Here is a 27,565-nt window from a genome sequence, read left to right as displayed (position 1 = left end):
CAAAACTTTTAAATCTACCTACTAACAATGAACTATGTAAACAGGCAAAATAAAAAACTCATACAGCCAACTGACCATTGTTCGTAATTAAAATACCTACCAGTACCACTAAAAAAAAAAGAAAATGGCGGGAAAATAAAAACACGCACATACTCACAGCCCCCTGATAATATAAATAAAGGTCAATGACTAAAGTACTCTGATATTCTTTTCTATTTCTTCGTATTTTTCTTGTATTTCCGTTGCGAATTAATTCTAGTGAGAATAAAAATAATGAATATCCAGAAACTCAACTATATCTACGGAAGTTCAGCGGACTGCTATTAATGTGTCTAGGAAACAATAATATTTTATTTTAACAATTGTAGTAACATGTCCAATATTACTTTCTTTTTACTTTATCTATTATCCGTCTTCCCCTTGTTAGTCTTTTATTATTTCCTCGCATTGATCGAGAAAAGGCAATGATGTATCTTTACATCTATACTAGTGCTCTGCAATAATGTACTATTACCAGAAATTTGCACTAATTCCGATTACAATTATTATATAAAAGAGCAGCGAATGCTTTGTTTCCAACTTGGCATTTTTCTCATTAAGTTTGTGTCACATAACATATGTGTGTCACAATTTTACGTAAAATCATCGCGAACTTTGTGAAAGCTGAATATTTCATCCAATAAACGAGGAATCCTGTTATGAAACTATCATTGAATATTCACTCCTGTGAATATATCGTAAGGTTCTATTTTTAACTGCCAGCGAGCATTGCAATTTCACGGAAGCCATACCGAAGTTCTGAATAATTGAAAATTGTGGTTTGGCCTTTGTGTAACAGCGGATGAAATGAAGGCCGTGATAGCATTCGACAGTGAAGCTACGTTAAGCTGCTGTATAACAGTCTAGGGGTGTTTCCGACGTCCCATCAAAGCGAGGTGACAAGCCGTGTGTGGATTTCCCGTTTGTCTTTGGCCAACGAGCTTTCGGTAATATCGTTGGATTGGATATGCGTCTATCGGTCCACATGACGCGATTGGCAATCGGCTTAATTTAGTAATAGCATAGATTACTCAATAGTTACTAGTAATAGGTTCTCTGAATGCTGAGCAGGGGATAGATGCAGAACCTTACGATAACTCAGTTGTCGACTGATTCGATTTCTTTTTATTCACAACATGCGAACGTCAAACTGTCGTATTCGAAACCGAATCGAAATGACGTCACATGATTACAAACGTTATTCATAAGACAGGGTTATCGGCTGGAAGTTTTTGAACGTCTCATTGTTTACAAAGCAAGAAGAGGAAGGAAGGTATCCCTTTATGGGATAAGCTCGCCTTTGTACACTAGTATTTTAAATTGTTTTTTAAAGGACTTGTACCGAATTAGTATGGAGCTTGGTACTTTATTCTCAGAAAAATTTAACCAGCCTCAATTTTTTTGCTAGATATAAGCTTGAAATAAAGAGCTTAGCAAAATAATTAAAGAAATTATTGTGACCTGCATTTTTTATTTGTTTATTTAAAACAAAAGCGTGGTATATACGTTAAATTAATTCCAGCAACACTGCGATACTATTAAAAAAGTCCAAAAAGCAGCAACACTTAAAAGCTAAAGTAATTTTCATTTATTTTTTACGGAAGAAACTAGTATTTATGTGGTCTGTGATTTTTTTCATCCTCTGCAATTGACTAATTAAATTGCAACAAGAATGACTTTGACATCTGATGTGTTAATATTTTTTATGGCATTGGCCATTGGCGAATTAGCCAAAAAATTACATAAAAATCCATTCCGCTTTATGCGAAAAAAAATTTCTAAAAATTTCTTTTAAAAAAAAAGCTTTTTTTTAAATGTGTACATTTGACGAAGCGACGTAACAATCTTGTTTTCCTATATTTCATAAACAAAAATAAGCGGTTTTCCCCATACACCTTATTTTTGTAACGCAGTACACTTTTCTGTACTGCGTTCGTGGCTTAAAAGTTACGGAGACGTCTCATCCGCTTCTTGCCAGAATAAATCTCTCCACTCACTTAGCTTGAGTAATTCGTAATAAGTAATGTCCAGTACTACGGAAAAGTAACTCAAGAGGTTAATCGCCACACCGCACACTTTATAGTACCACAAAGTAAATTACAAAGGATTTAATTAATACGATGTAAAGTATAATCTCAGTACAGAGTACTAAAAAAACCGACCTCAAAAGTACGTGGGAGTACGTCTATTTGCCACGTTTTATTGAAATATCCCCCTCGTTCGCCACTACACTGGACTTGACACAGGAGAAATAAAAATCGGTTCTCACTACTCAAAGTATATTGAGAGAGGAAAACGCCTTGAATTGGAGAATAGCAAAAACAAAAAAAAAACTCCTTATAATAAAATTTAGGCGTTATAAGTAGCGCAAAATGAATCAACAGCCATCCTTAGTTACAGCCCTCCACATTCATGCCTAACAGTCTTCTCGTCACTTCCCTCCGCATGACATGTCCATGCCACTCCAACCTATTTATTACTCCTCATCTTTACCGTCTCTAGCGCCACTTTCAAACTTCTCCTGATGTACTCGTTCCTTATCTTAGCCTTTGTCGTCACTCCACACATCCATCTCAATATGCACATTTCCGCTGCATACACGACGACGACACTTAGGTTCAAAAAATTCAATAGTAATTAATCACGGACAATAAGTCACCTGTCCTTGACAATACGGAATATGATGGATCTCGGCCAAACACAGGGCGCGGTCTATCACGCAATCCGGTTTATCCCGGCTTCTATTCCATTCATGACACTTACGCGCTCTTATCAAAATACACACATACATTCTCAAAAGTCCACTACAAAAACCATAGTAGGGTAAGATCTAATAATGGCGACCGAAAATCGAAAACCGTCGGGTTATGTCGAATAGCGTTCACGTAAATTTGAACATTATTTTAACTACGTTACGGTTTATTTTTAAAGACTGATTTGTTTCAATTCAATATACGAATCATTGGCAGGTGGAAAGCTTTCTTAAAACAATGTAACATAATTATTATAATAAGATATTCATACAAATGTTAAACCGTAAACAGAGTTTACGTAAATATAATGTTTGGATGTTTTATTTTAATCGTACTACGTAAAGAACGCTAGTAGACGTTCGTGTTATATGTGAACAGTAGTTGCAATTAAAAAATTAAATGGCAACATTTTCTGCCGCCATACAGAAGTTTTTTGTTAAAATAATTACTATTAATATTGATACTCAATTTAAGTGTTGAATAACTTAATCCGTTAAATGAAGGGCACTATTGTATCTTGCGTGCTTATAAGTGTTGTAGTTACGCGTGGCAAGACGCTTTTTTTTTTTAAAAAAAGCAACTCATTACAGATCCCATGGTTCACGGGTGGAATGGATTTAGATCCGTAAAAATAGTATAATTTCCAATCCATTTTATGATTATGCCTCGAACCAAAGTGAATGCCTCGCTACGTACGTCTCGTGTCATGTCCAAATAGGTGGCGATGCGGGCTTCTGTAATGTATTTACGCTCGCTGCATTTGTATATACCAGTGGCAGAACGTCGGTCAATCGTGAATGAATTCGTACTAACGAGTATATTCAGATAGCGACTATTTTCGTATCTGAAATTGATGAAAATGTAATATACAGGTTGTAATCAACTGAAAAGGTATGCAAGGAAAATTATGAAAATTAAACAATTACACAACATGCATTCTTATTCCTAAAATATTTTACACAGGAACATTCACACTGAGCTTACATTAAGCAAAAAAGACAATCGCATAAGTACAATATCAGCCGCAGAGCCCATATCTAATCCTGCCCATGATCAGAATTAACTACGGCAAGAGGACGATAGGTTTTGAAAGAGTTGCACTCTATCTTTAACAAACTGCCCTCGAATGTGAAGGATGCGGAGTCATTTAGTTTATTAATTGATTTAACAACATTGTATAAACGTATTATTAACGACTATTCATTGCTGAAATAAAGACTTAATTTGTATAATAATAATATAAATTTGTAAACAGTTGAATGAACAGTGGAATATTGTTAATTTACTGATTAGTTTTGAAGTTCTCATGTAAGTGACAATTGTCTTAATGAGAATAAAGTATTTTTGAACTCAATTGAGCCCGTTAGTTGTGACGGAATCAACTATGATGGTAATGTTTACAGAATGCTGTTTCACACATTTAGCCATTTCTGTTTCTGACATGCAATGTATAAAGAAGAGTAACCATATCCAAAAATTTGTCGAAATTGTAAAGTCTCTAATTTAATATCTACATATCCCATTATGATCACAAACATCCATACAAATAATGACACATATAGTGATTTTTGATACAAGTGCGGAAAGTTAGTCATTCGCGAGTCTCGAGGCTTCTTGGCCCGAACCAGCGACGAAGGTGAAACGACGCGCAGCGGTCTGGCGTAATACTCACCTCCGGTCATTGTTAATACTTAACAAGCCATATTATATATACATATATATAAGTTTTAATGATGAATGACTTACCTACGTCACAAAGCACATAAATATTAAATAAATATACAACCTCTTTAGTTCTATGTTTAAGACTTGAAACAACAGTAAATTAAAAAACAATGGAAAAATTAAAAAGCACTAGTGCTAAAAATCCAACTTTCGGCACGATTTGTGGTACGAAAAATACCACGTTTTGAGTAACTGCATTAAAAAATCGTTTTCGTAATTTTTTTGTAAAGCATTAATATTATAATAATTATTCAAATATCGTAGCTTTACTTTCTCAAAACTCGTATCTTAAAGCAGAAACTGAAATGCAAAAAATGCATTGTACTTACATACAAATTTTGCAGGCTGATTTCATTTTCACTATAACATGTTTTTTCTTGCGACCAATTAATTTAATGGCTGTGATTTTAAAACTTTAAACTAATTTCAAAGTACATTACCCAATGAGTAAACGACATCAATAATTTTATAATATATATCTTAAAAAAAACCACAATTTTAACGCAGTTCTTCGAAACTAAAGCCTCTCTACGAATGCCATATTGAATGTATGGCAGCGCTTGACGTTAAAATTTAGGATATTTCTAGATTTAAAAAAAAAAGTTAATGATGTCGTTTTACTCTTTAAGTAATGTATTTTCGACATTAGTTTAAAGGTTTTTAAATTTAATTACTGAGCTAAGAGTAAAATCGCGCGCTGGCAACTTCGCACGGGCGCACGTTACTGCCATTATAATGGCTACTTAAACTTATTATTTGACTACAATGTGATATTACGATATTATGATATGTTAAATGTAATAGTAACTATGTCTCAAATAGATATTTTGAATAAAAAAAATTAGTTTGATAAGAGAATGAAGTTTTTCTTTAAAATTATTGTATTATTAATACGTAAATTATTGAATAAGTACGGTAGGTTAGTAGGGTTATCCGTTAACCCGGAAAAAATATAGGTTCTTACTGGTTACTGTCAAAACAAAACAAAAAAAAATTGGCAGCGAGTAGTGACTTTAACTTTTTTATTTTCAAGTTTTTAAGTTACGTAAGTTTGTGAATATTTAGTATCAATAACTCTCCCCCAAAATTCCCAATCCGAATTGGGACGGCGTGACAGATTATGGTCTAAAACCCTTTTCATAGAGGAGATCCAAGCCCGGTAGTGGATTGTATAATGGCTTGACGATAATAATGATATTAATGTTGCCTTCCTCCGTGGTCAAGCGAAGCTCAAAATGCCCTGTAAAGAAGCGTAATGCTTCGTGCGAATTTTTGGAATATCCACAATATAGGGGTGGAACCCAAGCCTACGCCTAGTCCCCCGGTGATGGAAAGGGGAAGGCGGAATTAAATCGTGTAATTCCATCGCACACTCTCCGTGATATATCCTGTAAAATACGAATAAGCAAGCAACTTTACGGCGGTGTTCAAGGCTCTGCAGCTTCGCCTCCACTAATTCCGAGTCACCTATAAACCTCTATAAGTTGTCAATTGAATCTAAAATATCCAGTTGATATGTAGCAGATCCATCCCAAAGGCAGTAGTACTCCATACACGATCGACTTGGGCTTGGTACAGCTGAAGCAACTGTTCCGGTGTAAAGTAACGTCTCACCCTGGTAAGGATCCCAAGCTTCCTTGCTGCATTTTTGGCTATGGATTCAATGTATTTGCCGAAGTTCAAATTGGACGACAGGTTCATTCCAAGTAGCTGAAGACAATCGGCTATCGGTATGGATATATCATGAAAAGTCGGAGTCAGATCAAAGGGACTCCGTTTTGTGGAGAATAGACATGCCTGCGTTTTGGTAGGATTAAATTTGACAAGATTCACATTGCCCCAATTGGAGACTGCCTGAAGTGTCAAATCTAAACGGCCAATCATGGACTCTCGACAAGACTGGATTTCCTCTCCACTGAACCTTGCATTGGTCAAGTACCTATCTACAACTGTGCTGTCATCAGCATACGCAAAGGTATTTGGAATTAACATATCATTGATATGCAGCAGAAAGAGAGTTGCAGACAATCCGCAAAGGGTGAGGCACAGAGATTCGCCTTCTCTTTCGCAGTATGAGCCAGCGAGCCATCCGGCCTCAGCAGGTGGCAAAGATGGGCAACAAAAGTTAGATTCGACCGCTTTGACCAGAGAACTAAAGGATTTGCTGCCTGCTGGATTAGAGGCAAGCCCCTTGCGGCGCACATGGTCGAACTTGCCCTACGTAACACGCTTTTGCACTTCTTGGCAGCCTTATTAAAAGCTTTCTTCAAAGTCTGAGTAGTTAGAGCTTTGCGTAGTCGAGCGTCTGCCCACTACGCAAACTATAATAACATTTATTTTCAAAGGCGACCATCATTCATTTTCAGCTCAAAAAGAATACGGAATGTGGAGGAAAATTTTAATACTAAGGACAAAATCTCAGTCTCAAAGGCGGCCATCTTTCATATTAACTCAAAAAGATGAAGGAACATTTTAACACAAAGGATAAAATCTCACAAGTCTCAAAGATTCTAAGACTTAATTTTTTCCGACGCATATTTAGTAGAAAGTCGCTCTTTGGAATGAACGTAGCAATTTTATAAAATGTTTTATATCGAAAAATGCAAATCTCACTTCGTCGGCTAATCGCCGGCGCTATTTGATTCAGTGATGTGAGATTCAATATATTTGGACCACATAGAATTAAGGCCGGAGAGTCCATTGGCTTTAATGAATCGAGATTAGTAATTTTTTACCGCCCGTGTTACATATATTGTTTTCAACACATTTGCGAGAAATGAAAAACAACGATAATTTATTTCTTATATAAATAAATGTCGCTTCACAATACTACAATTAAAGATTTTGTAATTGGCGGGTTTTATTTTTTTTATTTTCCAATAAACAGATGGCCAACTAATTGGCAACTAAACGGCATATTCTTCCGTAATCTCTCGAATTAAAACGTTGTAAAAGGTAAAAACGCACACAGCCATGATGTATTAGACATAAAATAAATAATTTCAAATACTAAAAACACTGCAGAATTTGAATTTATAAAATTAATTAGGTAAAGTGTTGTTAAATTGAAAATGTTTCGTTTTTATTTCTATACTTCAAGTTTATGAAATACATTCAAATTTTTAAGCGCAATTAAGTAATGAACAAGCCCATGAGCGTAATTTAGAACATTACGGCCGACTTTGCTTTAATGACATTACACTATTTACAAACAAGTGTGATGAAAAATACTTTTTCAGCTGTGACCTTGTGGCCAGGTTCGGCACTGCGATATTCTTCACAGAAACATGAGTTCACGGTACTCGCCATGTTAGCAATTGTGATAAAATTATCACTCGAATTTGACAGCTAAATCTAGATATAATACCTTTATCACGGCGGTGTTACGGGGGATTTAGTTTATTGACGTAAAGAGTGGACGATGCGTTGGCGACGATGATGATGAAGATGGTGGCGATAAAGATGAAATCGATATGGTTCTTGTACTTACTATCGAGTTTAGCTGGTATATCGTCGATGACACATTGCTTGGTATAACTGTCCTCTATCGTAGGGTCGTAGTCCGTCACGAAGTAGCTCTGTAAAAATAAATCACACTGAAATGTTTTGCATATCTGTTTTCGAAAGACATTATCGGTATTACCATCGACCAATAACTCCGATCAATATTGGTACACGAGATGTCGCCGCGAGTATCGAATACAAATAAATCAACTAGATGGAGCTTATTTTCACAATTTTTTATGGATAGTGCCGGCTATTCTTTTATTTTGTTTATGATTAGCGCCACCTATCCATATTAATGAGCGTTAATTTATAAATTAGTTTGTAACACACAACGCCATCTATTGACATGCATATTTGCATATCAGAAAAAAAACTGATTATTTATATTTCAAATTAAAGAGGAATTAATAGATATCCACGGCCATTTACATTATATAAACCACCTTCAGGGGGCCTACCATAACCTTTCAAAAAACAATCTTATTTCAATTTAAGCTTACAGTAATTATTATAACATTGCTCATATTCGTACCATGACAAACCTATCAACCAAGTAATGTATTATTGCTAAAGTGACTGAAAGAACGAATGATTTCCCAATATTGTCTATTCCTCACCAAAAATATCTCTCTATTGCCATCTCTTTCTTTTATGATGTTTCGAATCGTCCTATCGTAGCATGATGTTAAAGTACTTAATATTATTTACATTCAGAGAATTTTAACTGCCAAAAAAAGAAAAGTATGTAATAATGAAATCTATTCAAATTACGTTGTTTACAATTATTTTTCCGCAGTTTCACGAAGAAAAATAAATAAAACTGAGTCTTGATTGTCACGTTTTGAATTCGGAATTATAGTCTAGTGTCAACTGTTAGTGTCGCCAAGGAGCATATACAGGGTGGAAATTTGTAATACCACTTGGAAGGAAAGTACGTTAAATACTGGAGACAGAAATTTTTACTTAAAGGAAACATTCCTTTATTATTAAAAAAGAAATAATACTGCATTCAAAGGTTTCCGAAAATTGCTAGCCACACGCGGGAATCGAACCCACTAAAATGTTTAAAAAAATGCACTCTGTACTTTTATTAAATCAATCGATAGGGTCAATTATGAGGATGAAATCTCTCTTACAAACCATGAAATCTGGAGTTATAAATTCAATGGGTCAAGTTAAAACACTTTTACTCAAAGGTCCATCAGATTATAATAAGCTTACTTTAAGCGCGTCATGGTACGAAAAGTCAATTTAAGATTAAAGTAATATTGTTTTAAGAGGTTGTGATAGGCCCCCGAGCTACTGATCAGCGCCATTTAGAAATAAGACGGAATTTTGACCTTTTACAGAGGTACAATCTATATCATGGATGATTTACCAATTATTGGTCCGTGGTATTACAGATTAAAAAAAAACTTTGTTAAATAAAAAAAACTCTCCATACAAAGTAGTGTCTAAAAATCAAATAAGGTCACCATCTGGAAGCTACCAACTCGTCGATACCAAAAACAATACTTCTACTGAAGTATTCGAGGAATTGGATACTCAGCAGACTTTACGAGCGTTTCCGAACTATATACGTCCGCCTTGTATCAGTTCCGAAACTGAGAAAGGACGGTCCGAAATGTCACAAGGTTCATTTTATCAGCAATATCTACACTTCAATATGTACTTGAATATCTACAACTACAACGGATGCTTAACCTACAGTTCAAAATTGTTTCGAGATCGGGTTAGAATACGAATGCAGTAATTAATGTACCCTTTCGTTTATTACCCTCCCGCCAAGCAGTTACGTAAGCATCATAGCGTTCCGATTTTGAAAAGTAAGGGTGCTGGTGAAATTACAGGGACATGGGACTCGTCAACATGTGCCTTAAGGTGAAGGGTGCAGTAGAAGTGCCCCTCAGAGCTTTGCGATTTAACCCTTAGCCGGAATCGTGAGTCAATTTGGACATGAGAACAATAAAAAAAACGTTTGATTTCAAAACGCGCGTAGTTTTACCTTTGACAAACTAATCAATCTCATAACGTCGCATGGTGCAGCGGGTGCTGGACGTTCGAAGCTTGAAACTTACTGGAAGTTGAAGTATGTGCAGTCGCCGGGTTGAATTGGCCCGCGGTATCTAGGTAAAAGTCGATTCAAGTTGTCCACCCACCCACTCACTTAACATCTTCAAAGTCAGAAGTCACAATATCATTTTTAAATTACGTTAGTTTTATTGTTTTTAATTGATCGCGTAGTTTCTATTTTTGTAAGATACGCAAAATCCCGTAGTATGACTAGATTTTCCTTTGTTCTTTTTTTTAATTTTCATATAGAGTGCTAAAGTAGGGTATAAAAAAAATCTTGCTGCAATGCAATGCAAGTCCAAAAATGTCATAAATTAATACAATTTAAAGATATTTATATTTTAAATAAAACTTGTTTTAATACACTCGTAAACCATTTATTATGTTTATTGTAACTTTGTTAGGAGTTATGTAGGCTTTTAATTGGAGGGTCCACATTGACCCGTGATTGCAGTTACGTTGACCAAAATAACGATACCGGTTAAGGCTTAATGCTCTGAGTGGCACTGCAACTGTCCATAAGGCAATGCGAGTCGATTTCTACCAGGCGCACGACTTGTTCATCCCGTCGTTCGGTATCATAAAAAAGCCCTAAAGAACATAAATTTAACAGCAAACGTCCGGGACGACAAACAAAATATCCTGAATTTGATTCCGATGAACTCAAGCCAATTAGAGCCTACTAATAATCTCAGTACAGAGTACAAGAAAACCCGACCTCAAAAGTACGTGGAATTACATCTATTTGCCAAGTTTTATTGAAATATCCCCTAGTTCGTCACCATACAGGACTTGACACAGAAGATAATAATATTTAGAGAGATATATATATTGAGAGAGAAAAACGCCTTGAATTGAAGAATAGCAAAAGCAACCATTAAAATAATTGCTCCTTAAGTAAAATTTAGGCGCTATTTATAAAAATGAATGTTCATGCGTGAACAGCTACCCTTAGAGGTGGAAAATTTTCTTCAAAAAGAAATGGTACCACCATGGTGGTACCCTCTTTCAAAAAAAAAAAGAATCATCAAAATCGGTTCACAAATACCGGAGTTATCATGTAATATACATACAAAAAAAAAACATACAGTCGAATTGAGAACCACTTCCTTTTTTGAAGTGAAAGAAAAGCGAATTGCTTTTAATAATAATAATGAGTTAATTTAACCAAAGTATGATCTTTTCTTAATACGGACATACCCATTGTCGTCAACAATGCGTATAAAAGTTCTTTTTCTACGGTTTATTTTCTAAACGTTCCAAAATGTGGGTTGGCTCATGTTTATTTTTTAAAAGGCTAAAGATAAAGTAATAGTAAGTAAGTACGTAAGTAAAAACGTATATAAGAAACACAAGTAAATTATTATTTTTTGAGACAATAATTTGTAGCAAATACTTAACACGAAATAATAATTTGTCGCCAATGTATTCAAATTTCAATAAATAATACGCATATTCAAATATATTAAGTTCCGAGAAGTCCCGGTATTTGTAAAAGGGAAAATCCACTATTCTTTACTTTAGCTCAATTAAATTCCCTTAATTATAACCACTGGTTATTAACAGCCGATACTGCCTCGGCGCGAAAACAAAGTTTTCCTGCACTAATAGGGTTCATTTTACTTGGGTCGAACGGCAGGAACACTGGCTTTATTTCAGAAATAATTTATTTTTACAAACGAAAGGAAAGCTATTTAAAAATGTATAATCGTACACGTGTTCTACTTACTTGTTGATTTAAAAAAATCATTGGTATATGTAAGTATACGAGGGTCAAACTGAAAGTTCTTAGAACTGGCCACTTATAAACAATATAATAAAAAAATAATTCTTAAATTTGAAAATAGAACTCTTTGCCAATATTACTGAGTATATATTTCATTCATTTGTCATTTGTTTTACGATTTGGCGGCAAATTGAAAATTGTCTGTGTCACGTCAACATGAATTTAACACGAGAAAATTTTCGTGCAATGATTTTTTATGACTTTCGATGTCATTTAAGTCAACAAGAAAGTTATGATAGACTACGATTGGCCTTTCACGATGAACTGGTTTAATGAGTTTAAACGTGGTCGCACTAATCTCACTGATGATTTACGTGAGGGACGGCCTTCTACGGCGACGACTGAAGATAACATATGTGTTGTGCGGCGTATGATAGAGACTGACAAAAGAGTGACCTATCAGCAGATTCGGACAAGCTTAGGCATCGGTATGAGTCAAGTGCACAAAATCCTCCACGAACATTTAGCGGTCAGGAAGCTTTGCGCCCGGTGGATACCTCATAATTTGACTGAGGCTCAAAAACTCCATCGTGTGGATTGGTGCCGTAAAATGATTGAAAGATTTAACGGAGGTGACTCAAATGCTGTGTTCGACATACTAACAGGTGACGAAAGCTGGATTTACTGTTATGATCCTGAAACCAAAAGACAATCTGCTCAGTGGGTGTTTCCTTTCGAGGAGTTGCCAACTAAAGTGAAGAGAGATCGAAGTGCGGCACAAAAAAATGGTGGCCTCGTTCTTTGGAAGGATAGGTCATTTCGCAACAATTGTGTTAGAGGATCAAAAAACAGTTTCTGCAGAATGGTACACTACCAATTGTTTGCCACTTGTCTTGGAAAAAGTTCGACAGAAACGACCTCGCAGTAGGATCCTCCTTCACCACGACAACTCCTCGTCGCACACCGCCAAGCGAACGATCGACTATTTGGCGACATCAAACGTTGAATTATTGGGTCACCCGCCGTATAGCCCCGACCTCGCGCCTTGTGATTTTTATTTATTTTCAAAAATTAAAGAAAAACTTAAAGGAAAGCGGTTTATGAATGCTGAAGAAGCGGTGGCTGCGTATCGCGATGCCATTGAAGAGACCCCTAAGGACGAGTGGGCAAAGTGCTTTTCCCAGTGTTTCCATCGCATGCAGCGGTGTATTGACGTGAATGGACAATATTTTGAAAAGATATAATAAAACTAATAACTGGCTAATGTAATCAGTTTTTAATTTTCTAAGAACTTTCAGTTTGACCCTCGTACGTAGGTAAGATTGTTTTTTTTTTTCTATAGTCATCTATCAGTGTATATCATAAGTTTTTAACCGACTTCAAAAAAAGGAGGAGGTTCTCAATTCGTCTGTAGGTTTTTGTACGTATGTTACGCGATAACTCCGCCATTTGTGAAGCAATTTTGATGATTGGAAAGAAGGTACCTCAGATGTGGTCCCATTTAACTTTCAAGAAATATTCCACCTCTAAGGGTGCCAAACTAGGGGATGAATGACTTTTGAGATAGGCTTTTTAACCGGAGGTTATGTTATACTATATATTTTTTCCAGTGACTGATTTAACACTTTCACTGTTATGCGACATCAACCAAAACCATTTGCGGTTGTATGGACTTAACCAAAACACAATAATAATAATATATAAGCAGGTCTGGATCTGGGAAAGCTTCCACCCAGCTTTACCCAATGACTCCGTAGTAACATTTGTCGGGCAATACTTTTAGAAAGCTGTTGAAGCTTGCTTCTTGCATGATGCATTAACCATGCTGTACGCTTGTGCAAAATGGCATAGAAAACGTTCGCGTGCGCCTTCGCAAATATCGCAAATTGATATCACTTAATCTTGTTTATTCTTCATTTGTTAGCAATAGATTTTGTAAAAATGTGCACTAACATTTCACTGATATCCTCGTAAGAATTCATTAGTACATTACAAATAAACCTTTACTCAAGAAACCTATGCACAAACCAGATTTATGCTAATAAGTCCTGTTTTTCATTTCTCTCGTGAGTTTGAGTGTAATTTGTGGTTATCTATGTGTGTCCATGGCACCTGCGATACAGGATTTCCCTAGTACGGAGCTATGAGGCTCTCTGTCCGGCAACAACTCTTCTATTAAATAGAAACTTTTAAGTTTAATTTGCTTTAAAAAAATCGCTTATTTATAGTCGATCTCTAAATAGGGTGTTGGGAGGGATCCATTTGTATTTGTGACTGTCAGCTGCAAAATAAATATTTGCTGAATTAGTGAAAAGACCACCGTATCTTGATACATCAATATTTGTACAACGTCCCGCCGCCCCAGGCGACCAGCCCCCTACGCCCTCGTCGCTGTGAGCTTAGGCTACGTTAGTGTTGTGTCCGGGAAAGAAGTGTCACCGAGCTCGTAAATGTTTTTCTAAATGTCATTTGCGCTTCATACATTTTAGCTTCTCAACCATTGACTTATAATTTTTTTTTGACGTCGGGTCCGCGCTAAAAAGTGTCCGAACTTATAGGGCGTTAAAATCGTATACAGAGCGTCATTCACGCTTTAGTCTTTGTTTGTTCGACTGACAGCGAAGCAAGCAAAATTAGACAGTACTGCGATGACATTACAATTTCAATTCAACGTTTTAGCTTTTTCATATTCATTTACATGTCACTACATTTAAATAGGTTGACTTGGGACATTTTTGTCGTGGTTTTTGTTTTAGAACCGTCGTCCATTTATTTGTAAGTCAATGTTCTCAACCCTTTTAAATTGAAAAGTAATAAGCAATTGTCGAGACTGGAATAAAACAAAAAAATATACACGAACTTCGCATCGGCCGCAGATTAATTCGCAAATGGATTTCATTCTATTTTGCTGTAACATTACTGCAAAATATAATGAAACATCCGATGATAGCCGGTTCACCAATGAAATGTGTGGATTTTAATCCGAGCGCTGTACCGGACTTCATAGGAGAGTTAATTAAATTTGTGCTGTGAGGAATTGAGGGACGGCGCCGCTGGTTTAGTTTGCCTTTTGCATTCGCATACGTTGCAGCTTGCGTTAGCCATTTTGATTAACCCAACGAAATACCTGCGAATCGCAAAAATGATATTAAAATTTTCGTTGCTTTGAGCGAACGTCCTTTTCAGAATAGATGGATGGAAAGTATATGTAATAAATAATACAAAAAATGTGCTCGTTGTAAACTGCATGCTCACGGTATTGGTGAATAATGATGTCAACAATGTAAGCTCGTTACGCGCTCGGCATCTAACGAGCACTGGAAAATTAAAATTGAGAGTCGAGAGGCTTCCTGCAAAGGATTATTAGAGTTCCGTACCAAAATTGAAACGTTGGATTTTTTAATTAAACCGAAACCCCTCGACACGAAATTCCTATCATTGCAACTCTCTTTTGAAATCAGCCTTCTGAAAAAGCGCGTGTTATTTTGTTCATACATTCCCGTTGGTTCTATGACTTGCATGTGAAGTTTTTTTCTTCACAACGCGGAAATATCGAACAGCTCGGGGACAAAAGCTAAGACTGAAGATATCTAAGTACGTTGGCTAAGACTGGCAAGATGTCGTAAAGAAACCTTCATGTTCGAAAAATTATTGCTACTCAAATAAAGACGAGCTAGACATCATCCGGTACCTCCAGCCGTGTAGGAATTTGGGGACTGAAGAGACGCCGTTCGGGATGTAAGCGTGCCTTACAGCTCCGATACCGAGGAGACTTCGACTTTGAGTCGGCTCAGCGGTGGCAACCGTAAGTTGCGCAGAGCGCGACGGGAAGTAAGAGTGCCAACAGCTCCGGTGCCTATCTGGAAAATGGGGAGGGTGCTGTACACGCACCCAAAGTCCGTGTTGCGGGCTGATCTGGGGTTAGGACTTGACTTAGATTGTCCCTGCGCGGGCATGCTCGCGCAGGTCTTAGTGCCCTTCTCGTATACTCTAAGGGTCGGTAGGGAGAGTCACTGTCATCACAATTAATGCAAAAAGACTGACTCCCAGGGTCGTACCTGTACCTATGACTTTCATTTTTAAATTACGTAGGACTTTGAATGTTCAGTGGCAACACCTGTCGCTGCCCGTGGGAAGGAAAACACCGCCATGAGACGTCGAAAAAGGCCACAATCCATGAAAAACGTGTGGCGGTTAATTACCCATATTGTTGTATGGACTGTCCGGGGTGTGACTAGGGTTTGGATGTCACGGTGCGTTATAGGTGGTGGATTATTATTCCAGTACTTTGAGGCCGACTATTTGAAACTACCCCGAAAAGCTGCGGTTCTATATTGTGATGGTAGTGAACTACTGTAGTGTCGGCTGGTTAATGATCTGAGGGGCCACCAACAGTCGTTGTCCGGTGTGACTCTTTAGGGCACCAAAAATTTTACACCTTTTATTGTAAAACACTTACTGTGGTACACATAGTACATTAGTGTGCAATGTTGCATAATGCTACTACACATTCATTTAATGTACAAATACATTTTGATTTCTCCCAACATCCAAAAGAACTGAATTCCATTGCGGAACAAAAGTGACACATCATGTCTCTCTTGTCGAAATAATTCCGAAACAACAACTGAAATTGTGCTAGATTTACAATGATTTAACGAGTAAAGAACGTGTTTGGACGAAGTACATGAGAATCTAAGGGTCGTATTCTAGAACTCTACTCAATACTCAAGTCAGGATTTGAGCAGACTTGAATATGATTTCTAGAACTGGACATACGACCCTAATGGCAAGGACTTGAGTATGATTTTCAGTGCTCATTGCAATACTCAAGTCCTGACTTGAGTATATGTACTACTGTTCCCATGGACAATGTACAACGGTTCGTACAGAAGCTCACTACAATGTAAAATTTTACGTAACCCCTAAAGTTGCGACCTCACTCATATCATATATATAGCTTTGTACAATATAGGTAGTTCCGACGGATCACATACAATCGGTATTAACAGTGACCCTGTCCCAATTAGTACAGTTAACGCTCAGCACTTACTAAACCAGTACACACAATCACACATGTCATTACACATTAGAGACATCCCCATTAACCGGTTACACGAATACGGCGAATGTGTGAATAGAAGTGCCATCACAATATCGAGCAATACTAGGAAATGCGCAATGCAGTTTCAAATTCGCTGGACAAAAAGACAATACAGACATGGAATTCGCAATGCAATATAATGTAGAAATTGTACAAATACGACCCCGAAGTTAGACAGAGGTATTTAAAACGAGAAGAGACGAAACGAAGTCGTTTAAATTATAATTTAAGCTTTAATCTAGCGGCGTATAGAATAATAAATAGCTCGCGCTATAGTTCTGTATAGAAACCATATAAACCACTTTAAATTGTGTAATTGAAAATCGCTAGCGCGCCGTGTATTTATTCATATACATTTATTGCATGTCACGTACATAGCTAGTTCTAGATGTTACAGTGTTGGGCAGAGTTGTTACTTGTAAATTGCTTAATATATTAGTTATAGTAGCAGCAGAGGTCCTTGTGAATGAGTTCTTCCAGGGAAGTACTGCCACCTTACCTATTTCTGCCGCCAAGCAGTAATGTCAGCATTACTGTGTTCCGGTTTTGAAGGGTAAGGGTGCTGGTGAAATTACAGGCACATGGGACTTTTTATAAAAACAAATCATTTAAAAAGTAAAATCATTTTGCGAAATCGTCAAAAAATTCTTTAAAACTATAATAAGGTTTGTCAATGTATCCACCATGTGTTAAACTTTTTGTTCTATAGATAGTACGTTTAACCAAGCTGTACTTCATAATAGTGGAAGACCTCGGAATCACAGCTATGCACTTTCAATAAATTGACCTGTCCCGTGCAACAGTTCGAGATTGTTGACACAACTTCGATTGAAGTTAACCTCATCCTTCGAGTAGTTTAATTAAGCGTTGAACGCGATGCGATAGTCGATATTTGAATAACTAGCTGAGTATTTCAATAGCAAGTTTCGCTCCGTGTCACAGCACAAACTTGTCCAATTATATAGAGTGTTTGCTCGGTGACATGAAAATTATAAGAGACAATGCTGCTTTTAAAAACAAACCTACTTTTGCTAGATAACTCGAAAAGAAAAAAGCTTTCCGTGACAATTGTAAAATATTTCATAATTTAAGTAGTATGGCAAATTGTGCAACGTCTCTAGCGGTCGAAAGAAGTAACACTTTTACACAATTGTTTTAAGCTAGCAATGTCACTTAAAGTCATGATAGGTGCCCTGTTCCATACATTTGAGTTGTATAGGTCCCATACTTTCTAGCCTAATATACTCAATACTCAATAAATCCACTAGATTCGTTATGATTATTAACATAGGTCAACTTGACCTGTGGCACAGTTGGTCAACTTGACCTGTGACTCAGTTGGCAAGAGCAATCCTGCGGCGCAGCATGGTCGTGGGTACAAGTCCCATCGGGTCGAAGAAATTTTTAAATCATTTATTTTATAAAACTTATTTATAAAAAAAACCGACGTCTAAAGTTCGTGGTTACCGAATAGTGCGCAATACCGGATTCATTCCCTAGTTTGTTACCCAAACCTGAGGTACCCTCTTTCCAACATATAAAGAACAATAAAAATCGGTTCACAGTAATCGCATAAAAAATGCAGTCGAATTGAGTACTTATTTCGGCTCAAATATAAACAAAAGTACATAAAAGGTTGAGACATTTTTTTAAGTATGAAATGACTTGTATAATGATTCCCCTTTAACTAGTACGTAATAGCTATGAAACAAAATAAAAAGTCGAACGCATGCGTGCGTGTGCGTGTGTGAGTGCGCGCGTGTGTGCATACACTGCGTAAATAAGTGTCCGTGCGCTGTATGTTAAAGGCCAGAATACGATGACTAGAATACAATACTACGAGTATATCATCGGCACTCCGTAGAAAGGGGGAAAGATTCACTTGGAAAAATGTTAACTTTAATGTGACAATTGTTTATGCATGTGCCTCAAAACAGACTGGTAGCAAGCCTACCCCAAAAAGGGGTGAAATTAAGTAGTCATAATAACTGTCACAAACTGATTAAGACAACCCGATAACATAGTATTCTACGTTATAGAACTAAAATGGTCCTTATCGTCTAGGACAGAGGGAAAGGCGGGTCATTTAACTAGGTCGAGGAAAATAAATTAGAAATGGAAAATAACGAGCACATTACAAAGAGAGTTGTCTGAAGTTGGTTGTTGCGAACGAGATCCTTCAAGAACCGTAGTCTTGTTTCGGTTCGTTGCATTTGTTGTTTCAATTTCATTTCATTGCAGATCTTAAAGGCGCTTAGAAGGTGAGTTGGGGTCAGAATTTGTCAGGGCTGCCACAATCTTTAATTAATCGAATTTTATGATAAAATGGATTCTATGATGGACCAGACCTTTTGTACATTCATACCAACACGCCTGTCTCCCAATTAAGCTATGTTCGACAACGGTCAGTGGTCGGGTCAATGTAGAAAACTAATTTTTCTACATTGTCTCGGGTCTGAGTGTTTGTGGTATCGTAGTGGTTTCCGATTTCTATAGCAAAAGTGCTTTAGTCACTTACTTGGGGATCAGAGCAACGTAATGTGATCTTGACTAATATTATATTATTTTTAAACCGACTTCAAAAAAGGAAGAGGTACTAAATTCGACTGTATTTCTTTGTATCGCAGTTACGCGATTGCTCCGGCATTTGTGAACAGATTTTGATGATTCTTTTTTTGGAGAAATAAAGGGTACCTCAGTATTAGTCCGATTTAAGTTTGAAGAAAACATTCCACCTCTAGGACCTCTAGGACTTTGCGCGCTTTTCGGTAACCGATTTCAATAAAACTTGGCAAATATATTATGTAATTCAAATTAAAAAAAAAGTCGATAAGCAAACTTTGGAGATCAGTTTGAGATTATAAATGTAAATTTTTTATTACATTTATAATATACTTCCGCCGAGTTGACATACCTCTTTCTTTTTCAACACTTCCATCAATCTTCTTGCACACGCCCGTTTATTGTAGTACTTTCAACTTGTTCTTTAAATTTGTATCATTAACATACTAAACATCAATCCTTTCCGTACACCCTGAACCACCAAAGCATTCCCTTTTCTATCTCAATCATTACATCTCTCTTGTTGTACTGTTGCCCATTCTGTCTCTAAAAAACCGCTCTCATTTCTACAGCATTCGCCCCACTTTCACGCTTCTTCTGCTATATCTCTGCATAATGTGCAATTCTACAGCCAGAAGTGCCATCTACTCATAAAGGCACTTTGGCATGATTTTTCAGCTTGCACAACGGGTTCCATATAACATTGTCATCTATCTATCTTTTTTTTTGTAAATAAACTACCCAGACACTAAAGTAAAGCGGTCAAATAGATTTTTCGGGGATAGCGCAAATCCGCGTATGTAACATTAGTAATTACAGAGGGAATTAACGTTATTATTATTATATTTTAATGGCACCGACTTTCATATGTGCAAATAGTAAGCATTAATTTATGTCGTTTACGGACTGATAATTACAGATTCCTGTAAATCACGCCAATTTGGTTGCCACGATATTTACGCGGATTTCATTCGGCCACTAAATTAACGAAATGGAAACTTGTAATCCAATGCTTGTTACGCGTAATTACACCATCCCCGATGATAAAAAAACATTTTGTTCCAACGAGTTCTGCTTCAAAGTTTAATATTCGATTTTGGATAATTCGATGGAGCGGTAGTCGCCAAGGCGAGCAAACACAGCCCTAATGTTCGCTGAACAATGCAAGGCACAATTCTCGACCGTCTTAACTGTGAAGCTTGGATTATTATATAATCAATCTGCTTGACGTATAAATCCCTAGAAAGTAGTAAGAAATAATCCGACTTGCAATATCGATGAGTTATCGATTTATATCTTACCGAGCGTTCTCTAAAGTCAGATTTGCGTTTAAAATGCAACGGGCACTTGAATGAAGAGGTCCGTTTTCTTTTTATTCTAAGTATGAATCACTAAACTCGTTAAATCCAGCAAGCAATAACGAGACGGTAAAATTACGGCTCAATTATCCGTTAGATAATATCGACTTGCAATTATTGAGCTTTGATAAAATAACAATTAATTTACATCTCATGACATGTTCCCATTTGCGCCTTATCGATCGCGTTGGTAAAGCGTCCACTTGAGTTCAAAGATTTAAGACAATTGTCGCTTACATGAGAACTTAAAAACTAATCAGTAAATTAACAATATTCCATTTATCATTCAACTGTTTACAAATTTACATTATTATTATACAAATTAAGTCTTTATTTCAGTTGTGAATAGACGTTAATAATATATTTTTAACGTTAGTTCATTATTATTTTCCAAAACGTTCCAGTATTTCGTCGATTCGAAACCCTGTCCGAAATTTATTAACTGTGTGTATTGTTTTATAATACCGTGAGGAATGGCTCTTAACTCATTTAACCGGAAATCAGACCAATGCGCTGTAGTTTTCATATGCTGTTGAAAACCAAGTTAAACCATTGAGGATTAAATCCGCCCACAATTTGGGAATTTTATTGAAGTAGTACACTATATTAAATGCGGTTACGATGATTTTTATATCAGAGCATTGAAAGAACAACAGCTGTTTCCGCCACCGGAAAGAGACAATAATAAATATTAAGTTCATTTTCGTGGTTCACCTGTGACGAAGGGACCGAAATAAAATAAATACCTACCTATACCAACTTCTTAGGCTTTCGCGATTGCTACACATTGGAAAAAAAGAACATTCAAAGTTCCTTAAGGCAAGGGTATTTTAAGATTTTAGGAGGTGAGGTGTGGGGTTTCACCCCTCGTTTTCCGCAATCCGAGCGCTGTAAATTAACATGAATAAAATAAGAACAGACGGAGAATATTTAGCACAGACTCGACGTCGACAAGCGCCCGACGGTGACTGACGGAGCAACGGGGAGCGCGACGTGTCATTAAACCGCTAGACAATTTGCAAATTTTTATATAAATGTGAATTTAATGGCTTCAGTTGAAAACCAAAATTTAGCAGGTTCTCTGTACTACTTAAATAGAAATATCTTCATATAAAAATTATATACAGTAGGATATTCTGTTCTTAAATAATTCGTTTTATTATAAACTATTTTCAGGATTTTATATGATCAGATAAAGTACAGGGTGATGTGTTTCATGAAACACTAGCACATACTTTAAGCAATATTCTTAGGCGTATCATAAATTGTAAGACCGCCATTTAATAATAAATACCTAGCTAAATATTTTTTTACCGCTTCTCCACCGGGGACTGCTGCCAAGACCGCTGCCACCAAAACTCACATTCATAATTTTAAGTACTTGATTAGTTGTCGTTTCTAATTTAAAAAGATTGTAACCAATTCTGGAGTGATAATATTATAATTTGATCTTCACCCAGTTGGCGTATCATAGAAAGTTCTATACCTATTATTGCAAGTCACGACGTTTTGATATTTATATTGAAATTTCAATCAATGCTGCCATCTAGCGGTCAATAGCTGAATGACGATGAACAATTATCTACTACGAGTAGCGTGGAAAATTGAGGTGTTTAATTTAGTCCTCCAAAAAAGAAGCTACCATCCTTGTAACAAAACAATTATAAATACTTGACGATGATATGAAATACCACCGTGGATGATATTGTATTTGCGACTATCTTTTTTCCAAAGCAGCAAATCATTTTTGTACAATTTTCGAAGTTTTCGCGAGTTAATTGACACGACCATAAAGTACAGAGCGAAAATGGCGGCTCTAAGTATGCTCTACGCACTGCTGGCAAACGTGTCACGCGCCTACTTCTAAGCACTTCTACTGTATTTATTGCTCCATGAAATATAATTTCTTTTTCCGTATCTAAGCCACATATACTTAATTGTTTTATTAAATAAACGAAGATATCGGTATCCTTACAAGTCCCGTCAGGCAGGAGTTACACGTGACTATACGAGACCTTCAAGAAATCCAAACCGTCGCACAGTGTCTCGTCTAGTACAGGCTAGCGGGACAAAATTATTTTTTGAGTTATTTTAATTGTTTATGTATATTGCAGATATATTATGCTATTTTAAGCTAAAAAAAAGTGGAAACCTGTGTACTGTAATGTGTGTAGACCCTACAATGGTGATGGCCTCACCACCTGACACGTAAGGTCACCAATTACGCGGTGAAATGTGGGTGATAGCTCTGTAATTAGGTGCCTCTGCCTTCTTCACAAACCTGTAAGGCACGAGTGTATTATTTTTTTACTATATAAAAGTATTAGGACATAGAAAAATAAAAAATAAATTTAAAAAATCATAAATGTTTATTACACGTTGCCAATGACGTGTTCGGAAGGTATTTATTTACAATTTTTATATTTATACAATTAAATTAAATCAACGAACAATACAATAACAACAAAATTATATTTTAGTAGTAAGTAACAAAATTGACACGTATAATAATAAATGTGCATTATATAACTAAAACACCTATAGTAAAATACTCTACAACTACATATTAAAACTAGATATAATAATTAATTACAATAATAAACAAGACCTAATTTATCTAATCTAAATGTAAAGACATTACAAAAATATTTAATGCTCATCTTCAGAGGATTCCTCATCATTACTCTCCAATTCGGTAGAGTCTGACAACACGTAATCCTCCTCATCAATTTCGCGAACTGATGATAACTGGGTTGGTAAGGAAGGTGGGATAACCAACTGCAGAACCTCCGCTGGCAAAGCAGTAATCTTCTTCCTCGGCACCTCTCTAAATGTGTTGATTACAGGATCGGACGTAATTAGGAGCATTCTTAAAAGATCTGTATTCGTGGCAATACGTGACCGCTTTCTAGTGTGTCGTTCACGGAATCTACGGCAATCTTTATTTCTTGCCTCCTGAGCTTTGGATTTACCTAAACTGTACAATGATGGATACACTTGATGTCCCGCCTTCATTGACCACTTCCTAGTTTGCTTATATGAGTGACAAGTAGATTTGGAGTCTACGTAATAAGCTAACGCTTCGTCCGGAGTTAACTGCCTACTTTGTTCAGAACACTTATTCTTTTTTGGACTTTCGCCGATTTCTTTAATTTGTTTAGCAACACTTCGGTGCCCTTCCTTCCTAGTAGCTAATTCCGCGGCTACAGTAAGCTCACTTGCACTCCGAATTTCTAAAAGATCTTCTACTCTACGTCTCTTCGTTTTGAGCGATGAGTCGTCAAAGGATTTTTTGGGTCTGCCTACAGACCCAAGTCCTGATGATGTTGAAGGCTGCGGCTGGTGTGTACATATATTTATTACTATTCCCGAAGCCTCGAACCAATTTTTATGTTTGGTTAAAAACACTTCTGTATTAGATTTAGATGAAGTCCACTTTTCATTTAGTATCGCGGAAAGACTGAGATTTTCATCTTCAGGTTTTTCAGTGATTCGTTAGAAGCATTAGTAATATTATGTTTCTCACATATATAATCAAAAATGCGACTGTTTCTTGCATTTTTCTCACGTCTCAGTCATTCTTCGAAAAACTCCAATTTCGTCACAGTAATGACACGTTCTGAAAAAAGGACAATAATTTACTTGCGAGGCTTTTCGGGCTCTGAAATATGTATGAATCTATGCCTGAAAGTTGTAAATATAATATACAGAAGTATCTAGATTTATATATTTAAATAAAAAAAGTTGCAGTCCTTTAAAGTTAACAATTAAGGAGAAATATGCAGGATTTTTTAAAAGATATTCAAACTCATATTGCACCAAAAATATACATGATTTTTTTCAAAAAAATACGTGATAATAGTGTACATACCTTCAACAGAATATTCCATCACAAAAAACACTTCACTCACTTCACTTCACTTTGCTACCAATTTTAAGAGATGTTTTCACAAGTGTGCTAAAAATGCAACTGATTTATAAATGCAAATCGAACTCCCAAATCACTTACCTTTGACACCCGATAAAGTACCGTAATGAGGTATGACCTAATTAGTTCTTGGAATTCGGTACCTGTGAAGGGTTGTTTACAAGTCATTAACACTAATTTCTGGAAATGACGTCATGAATTTTGTCCCGCTAGCTTGTACTAGACGAAATACTGTGCGTCTAGTTGGTTGGAATAACCAACCAACGAACACCTTCGGATTGGAATTGATGGATAGAAAATGGGATTTATGTGCAATTTAAAAATCCGGAAAAAGTTGTGAAATGACTTCCTTTATTGCTTTGCATAGCGGATTAACATGAATGTCCGCCGTCTACGCGCCGTACTCCTATATAAACACGTATACGCATCTCTCCCATTTCCTAGACAGGAAATCTATTTCCGGCAATGGGGAGTTTTCAATCGAAGTTGGTTGTATATTTAGGATAAGAATACACAATTTCGTCTTTTGTGAACCATTTTTATTGTATTTTATAGACAGTTGTTTTTTATATTATTATTCAAATCGAGAAGGATTTCTGTTGAGTAAACTCACGGTTTTTACAAAGTGCAAATACACGAGACGCGAGAGATTTACCAAATTTCGAATTAAAGAGCGCCAGGGAAGTACTGCTACCTTACCAATTTCTGTCGCCAAGCAGTAATGTCAGCATTACTGCATTCCCGTCTTGAAAGGTAAGGCTGCTGGTGAAATTACAGGCACATGGAACTTGTCAACTTATGTCTCTGAGTGACGGGTGCAGTGGCAGTGCCCTTCAGATATTTGTGATTTAAAGCTCTGAGTGGCACTGCAACTGTTACGGACAGGCGTGTAGCTTACCATCAGGCGCACGACTTGCTCGTCCCGTCACTTGATATTATAAAAAGAAAGATCATAAACGAAATATTTAGAAAAGAAAAAAAGAGAAGGACCAGAAGTTTTGGTTTTCTTTGTTATATTGGTATTGGAGGCGCAGAGCTTAGAATAATAACGCATAGAAACCTAGTCCGCACACGCTAAGTGAGGCAAATTGAAGCGCTCCCAAAGGGCCTACACGAGCGGGCGGGCCGTCAGTGCTCAAGGTCAACTTGCACCGCGAACAGCTCCAGAATTTTAGCTAAAAATGACGAAATGTGCGGTAAATGAGTGTAAAAATACGTCAGACAAACATAAAATAGATACTAACATCACATTCGACAAGGAAGTAACGCGTTTCAACTTGTATTTTTATATAAATATTCACTAAAACCGAAAATTAACCTACTACCAAAACTAGCCTACATGAATTTGATTTTTGCCTCACTTGTGACAGTTCGTTTGATATGAAACTATCATTCTATGCGTTATTAGTCTAAGGCACAGAGGTGATTTAAATTTGGAATCAATCTTCCGTTTTTAAGTTCAAAACTGATGATAATTTCAATACTTAAAGTAGTAAATCAACCGGAGACACCATCGACCGCGACGGGCCAACCCCTCTCCCAAAGGTGTGAATCGGCGGTCAAACAGTTTATTATGTCGTCGCTGTGTGTGAAAGAGGGTGCGTGCATAATAAAGTCACGCTAGTGTTGCCTATAATACGAATCTTAATTAAATGGCCAAAACGTAAACAAAACAATTTCATGAAATGTCATAGTCAAAGTATGAATGCAATTGATTCATTTTTAACTGATTTGGAAAAGGAGGTTCTGATTTTCTAAAATATTAATTACCTTTTACAGAATATTAACAATAAGCAATAACATTAACAACAACACGCAATAATTTAACAAACGCACTACGGGGACAAGACATATTCGAGTTCGAGAATCGAACCACGAATGACCTCTATGACACGATAAAATGGCGGCACAAACAATGTTTTTGATCTCGATTATGTCGTTAGTGTCAAGAAATTATTTATGACGTTAAACAATCTTTTGTTATAATTATTATATTCAACGAAATTGAAAGTTTCATCAGATTATACCTTGAAAAGTGCTCTAAACGTTTATTATGGTCAAAAATAGGAAACCATCATTTAAAACATACTTTTAGCTCGGCTCATACCATAATTTCGTAGTGTGTGTCTATAGCGACATGACCGTTAAAATGCATTAGGGATTAGCATTTTGTTCTTGCCTCGTACTCCGCAAAAGTGGCGCACTTTTTGCTTTTGTAAATTAGAACTCGTGGTGCCTCCGATTGGTAAAATGTTATAAAGCTCAATACAAACCAATGTATCAAACTAATGAGTTAACTTAAGTGACCTTTTGAAGAAGCATTGTAACACGTGAAGTTCAGCGTGAGCATAGTTAAAAAATTCTAGTTACCGCAAATAAAATGTTATTTATTTTGTATGAAAAACAGTTTTATTAAATTTGACCAACTACTGTTGTCCCGATTTTTACGCCCCATACAATGAAATCATCTTTATATGAAGTCCTTAGCTGCTGCATTAAAAAAAAATCCATTTTCACACCTTCTACTGTCCCCATTTTTTTTGTCTCATTTATTCATTTTTATAGACAACTCACGCTTGACAAAAAAATTTACTATGCCAAAATCGTTTTCACAAAAAAGAACATAATGGTTCCTAAGAGTTTCCATGTATCTCCTATGGTTTCAGATTTGTCCATACTGTCCTAATTAAAAAAAAACGCTGTATACATTGACTTACAATTATATGGACGTCGGGTCCGCGCTAAAAAGTGTCCGAACTTATAGGGCGTTAAAATCGTATACAGAGAGTC

At 36.4% G+C, this 27,565-nt stretch overlaps 1 protein-coding gene across 1 annotated transcript in view; it reads right to left on the bottom strand.

The window, feature by feature from the left end:
• Window positions 1-27,565, bottom strand: part of LOC113239569 (ras-like protein 2) — a 116,120-nt gene that overhangs the window by 32,295 nt on the left and 56,260 nt on the right. The window contains exon 2 of the mRNA XM_026476630.1: window positions 8,008-8,095. Within this exon, the coding sequence (XP_026332415.1) occupies window positions 8,008-8,095 (88 nt within the window). The remainder of the gene's footprint in view (window positions 1-8,007; window positions 8,096-27,565) is intronic.

Source organism: Hyposmocoma kahamanoa, unplaced genomic scaffold (assembly GCF_003589595.1).
Source record: "Hyposmocoma kahamanoa isolate Upper Pololo Valley unplaced genomic scaffold, ASM358959v1 99879, whole genome shotgun sequence".
Classification (NCBI taxonomy): domain Eukaryota; kingdom Metazoa; phylum Arthropoda; class Insecta; order Lepidoptera; family Cosmopterigidae; genus Hyposmocoma; species Hyposmocoma kahamanoa.
The sequence above is the reverse complement of the archived record's forward strand: the minus strand, read 5'-3'. Positions and strand labels throughout refer to the sequence as shown.